Source organism: Neopsephotus bourkii, unplaced genomic scaffold (genome assembly GCF_033783945.1).
Source record: "Neopsephotus bourkii isolate Nb327-2 ecotype Australia unplaced genomic scaffold, CSIRO-AGI_Nbou_v1 NB_272, whole genome shotgun sequence".
Lineage (NCBI taxonomy): Eukaryota > Metazoa > Chordata > Aves > Psittaciformes > Psittacidae > Neopsephotus > Neopsephotus bourkii.
Genome location: NW_026900781.1, coordinates 4,598,281 through 4,602,557, shown reverse-complemented (window position 1 = coordinate 4,602,557; position 4,277 = coordinate 4,598,281). Strand labels below are relative to the sequence as shown.

Below are 4,277 nucleotides of genomic sequence, written 5' to 3'. Positions count from 1 at the left end.
CTCTTCCTCCTCCGCCACCGCCTCCTCCCCGCGGGGGTCAGCGCCAGCCGCCGCCCCCCCTCCAGCAGCGCCACGGCCCCCCCGGCCTCTCCGCCATTGGCAGGCGCCACGATCCAGGAGGAGATGCGGCGCTCTGATTGGCTGCGGCGCGGCATCGCGGCGCCCCCCCGTTCCCCGCGCAGCGCTCGCCTTGCCCCGCCGCGGCGCCGCCCGCCGCGCCCCGCCCGCACCCCGCGATATATATGGGGCGGCGCGGGCAGCGACGGTGGTAGAGGTGGTTGTGCCGTTGTAGTCGGGCAGCCGCGGAAGGAGCGCTTTTGCCAGCAGCGCGGGCTGTTGACGAGCGGCCCTGCGAGCACTTCTCATAGCATCCTCGTGAAGGGCCGCCGGCAGCGCCAGCAAGGCTGCGTCCGTGACTCGCTCCCGTCGCGTTGCGGGCGGTGCGTGCGCGGCTGCCCGAGGTCGCAGGAGGCGGCAGCGGTGGTGGAGAGGGAGGTCTTCCTCCCTGCGGCATCATGAAAGCTGTGAGTCCCGTCCGACACCCAAGCCGCAAGGCGCAGCCCGGCGTGGCGGGCGGCGGCGGGGGCCACCCGGCCCTGCGGTGCCTGGCCGAGCACAGCGGCTGCAAGGGGAGCCCGCCGTCGGGCGAGGAGCCTGCGGCGCTGTGCCTGCAGTGCGATATGAATGACTGTTACAGCCGGCTGAGGAAGCTGGTGCCCACCATCCCGCCCAACAAGAGGGTCAGCAAAGTGGAGATCCTGCAGCACGTCATCGACTACATCCTCGACCTGCAGCTGGCTCTGGAGACGCACCCGGCGCTGCTTCGGCAGCAGCAGCAGCCACCCGCCCTACACCCGGGTAGCTGTCCCGTGGTCACCCCAAGGACCCCGCTGACAGCCCTCAACACTGACCCGGTAAGAGGTGCGTGCCACGCCAGCCGGCGGTTCGGGATGCTGAGCGGGAGGAGGGCAGCGCAATGGCCCGACGGCCAGCGTCGGCCGCCGTGGGAGCTCCCGGTGATGCCTCGCCGCTGCCGGCCTAGTGGTTATGCCGAGCGGCCGCAGCCCCCGGAGATACGGGGCGGGCGGGCGCAGGATCGCCTCGGCGGTGCACGGCTGGTGCCTGCATCCCCTCGGTGCAGGCAGGCGCCCGCACGGTGTTTACCGTGTAATTACAGCCTCTCGAGGGAGCCGCTGTAATCAGAGTGTTTGCACACACGGGAGCAGACGCGCTGCTCCTGTGCTTCCCAGCCCTCCGCGGAGCGAGTGTCAGCGCGTTTGGGGGCCATGCACATTCAACGACCTCGGTGCAGCGTGCTTTGAGGCGGGGGGAGGACACCGGGGAGCCTTTCCAGTCCGCGGGACCCCTGTGGCAGCCGGGTGGCGCGGGGAGCGGCGTGCCTCGGCACCCCCATGTTCCGGTGCTTCCCCCACGGCCCTTTCGCTCTGCGCTCCCGAGCTGGTGCCCGGCTGGGCACCTCCCGCAGCCGGGAGCTCCCAGCGGCGCTTCCCGGCGGGAATGTGGCAGTGCCCTAGGCGGGGAAGGGGGATCTGGAGACTGGGGGGGGGGGGGCAATCTCCGTGCCTTTCTCCCCCCTACCCGTTCTAACATGCCGTGTCTCCTTGCTGCGCAGGCTGGCTCTGTTAACAAGCCGGGAGACAGCATCCTCTGCCGCTGACCGCCGCTCCCCAGGTGAGTGCCGGGTGGGCGCGGGGCCGCGGCGGCGGGCGGGGGTGCCAGGCAGCGCACACCGCTTCCCGATGGGAGCCTGCCTAAGGTGTTGGGGGGGAACATGAACCCGCAAGAAATATTTGCAGGAGGCTTTGGGCTTTTAATTAACGGCGTGGTTATTTTATTTTCTTTAATTACCGCGTTTTGTTTCGTTGGCTTTTTGTGGTTTTTTTTTTTTTTTCTTTCCAAACACATACACACCCCCCCGCGCTGTTCTCCCCCGAAGCGCTTCTGGCCGCGGCGCGCAGCTGCGCATCCCTCCGCCTTGGCCCAGCCTGGGAGCTGCGGTTGTTGTTTGACCTGGTTTGTTTTGGGTTGTTGATCAAGCATGTCTTGTGTGTTGTTGGTGGCGCCAGTCGGTCTGGAGCGGAGCGGTTCACACACCCCCTCTATTCATTCCTCTCCCACAGGTGTGCGGCGGCGCCGCCGCGCAGAGGCACCGCGGGGGGCGGGAGGGGGGGGGAGCCCCATCCCCGGCCCGGCCCCGCCGCACCGGAGGAAGGAGCCATCCAACCCCCCGAGCAATTCCCATGCTTCGCCCCGGCAGAGCCTTTTCACCCCTTTGCACGTCCGTAGCACCCCCCCACACACACGCCTCGGTTCCCATCACCCGCCCAGACACACAGCCGTCTCTTCTCTTCGTTTCCCGACCAGATGTAAGCCGTGCGACCGCGGTTGTCGGCCTCGAGCTGGAAAAGTTGCGACTCTGCCCCGGGATAAGAGGACCCGAACCTAAACCAGACTTTAGAAGCGTTGTAATTCGTAAGGGACCGAGCAGCTGAATCTTGAAGCTTTACTAATCTACCAGAGCATTTGTAGATGATATTTGACATCTATTGTTTAAAATAGATGGATTTTATTTGGGGCCCAGGGAACTTTCTTCTCCCTGCAGGAATGTTACATATTGTATAGATAAATGAGTGACATTTCATACTGTGTATATATAGAGATGTTCTATAAGTGTGAGAAAAGTATATGCTTTAATAGACTACTGTAATTATAAAATATTTTTAATTAAATATTTTTTTGTAAATATTATAAAGGTGTGTATGTTTTTTTTAAATCTGTGGGAATATCTCTCTAGAAGACCACAGCTCAAGTATGGAGCTGCTAATATGGAAGTATCTTGAATGTTTAGGGCTTCTTTTTTTGTTTGTCCCCAGATGTCCTTTAAACTCAGAAGTTAACAGCTATAGCTAGTGGTCCTGCATGATTGCATGAGATGTTTAATTGCAAATAAACTTGTTTGGAGTCCATACAAACGTGTTTTCCTCAATCTAGACTTGAAATGTTTGTACGTGTATTATACATTTTGAGACTACACTTTTGTCATTTAGGCACAGGGGTTTTTAGTGCATTCTATAGGAGTAGCAGTAAGATGTAGTGTTTTTATGACAATAGAAAAATTCTTACCTAGTTTTTGCATTATGGGGGCGATGCTTTAGATCTTTAATCAGCTTTTCTTTAAAAAAAATGCTGTTGCATCAGATCAAGAAATTTGTGATGGAACTTCATTCAGCACCAAAAGGTTTTATTGCAACCTTGCATTCCTACAGCCTATTAACTGCTTAAAAAGTGAAAACAGTTCTCTGCTTGCAACCAAAGGGCAAACCATTAACAAAACCAGTTGCTGTTTCCTTCGTCCAAAGAGTATTAATACTGAACTGCAGAAAAGCACATGGGCAAAGTCGTTACGATCAGTGATGTAAATTCACCTTAAAATGAACTGAAGTAGACCAAAAATCAGATAACTGCGTCAAGATTATTTTTCTAGTACAAAATGACTTACATTTCACTGCAGCTATGTTACAGTTAAAATCCTGTTTAATCTCTGTGATGTGTAACTACATGTGAACATTAAACTAGATTTACCTGTCTTTAACTGTGATTCTTCAGCTTATTTCTTCAATCCTCTGAATTTGCACACTCTCCGCTTATATTTTGTACATAACCGTTTGATGGGCAAGTTAATTTTACAATGGGCTTTTGTACAGTCAAGTCTTGCAGACTGCAAACTCATGTCCAGGCTCGGTGAAAGATGTTCATCTGTGTGATCAGTAGCCTGCACACTAGTGAAATGAGATTTTCAGAGTGGGAGAATTAAGCAGGATTTAATTGGGTGCTTTGTAAATAGCTAGCCAACTGTGTGTGTAACATGGTCTGTTTGACTAAAAAAAGAGGATTTGTTTCAGATTATACAAGTGTCAAAAGTACTGTAGCCCAAGGGACAACTTCTATTAAGTTAAATATTTATAAGGAAATTAACTACTGGGGTCATTAGCTATTGACTACAGGGATAGTGTCAACAAGATGAACATTCTCTCAATCAAAATAATTGTGTAACGATCAAATCAAAAAGTAGCTAAACATTCGCAAACATAAACCTCCTGTCACTGCAAATTCATTGAAGATAGGGGCATTTCACTGGCTGATCTCTGACTTGAGGGGTGGGGAGTGGGACCCTGCAATGATTTCCCCAGCTCGGATGTTATAATAATAGTAGTTTAATGAACAAAATGCATGTTCTTGAGTCATGGACTTCTCGT

At 54.4% G+C, this 4,277-nt stretch overlaps 1 protein-coding gene across 4 annotated transcripts; it reads left to right on the top strand.

Annotated features, from left to right (window-relative positions):
* Positions 1 to 336: 336 nt before the first annotated feature.
* ID4 (inhibitor of DNA binding 4) lies at positions 337 to 3,613 on the top strand. 4 transcript variants are annotated; one of them, XM_061346405.1, is made up of 3 exons: positions 337 to 914; positions 1,634 to 1,692; positions 2,386 to 3,613. In XM_061346405.1, exons 1-2 carry the CDS (start codon positions 516 to 518, stop codon positions 1,676 to 1,678), a joined length of 444 nt encoding a protein of 147 aa, XP_061202389.1. In that variant the 5' UTR covers positions 337 to 515; the 3' UTR covers positions 1,679 to 1,692; positions 2,386 to 3,613. The 4 variants fall into 4 exon arrangements, with proteins under 4 accessions (XP_061202389.1, XP_061202391.1, XP_061202390.1 ...); XM_061346407.1 differs by having other exon boundaries at positions 337 to 921; XM_061346406.1 differs by lacking the exon at positions 2,386 to 3,613 and adding an exon at positions 2,142 to 2,330.
* Positions 3,614 to 4,277: the final 664 nt, after the last annotated feature.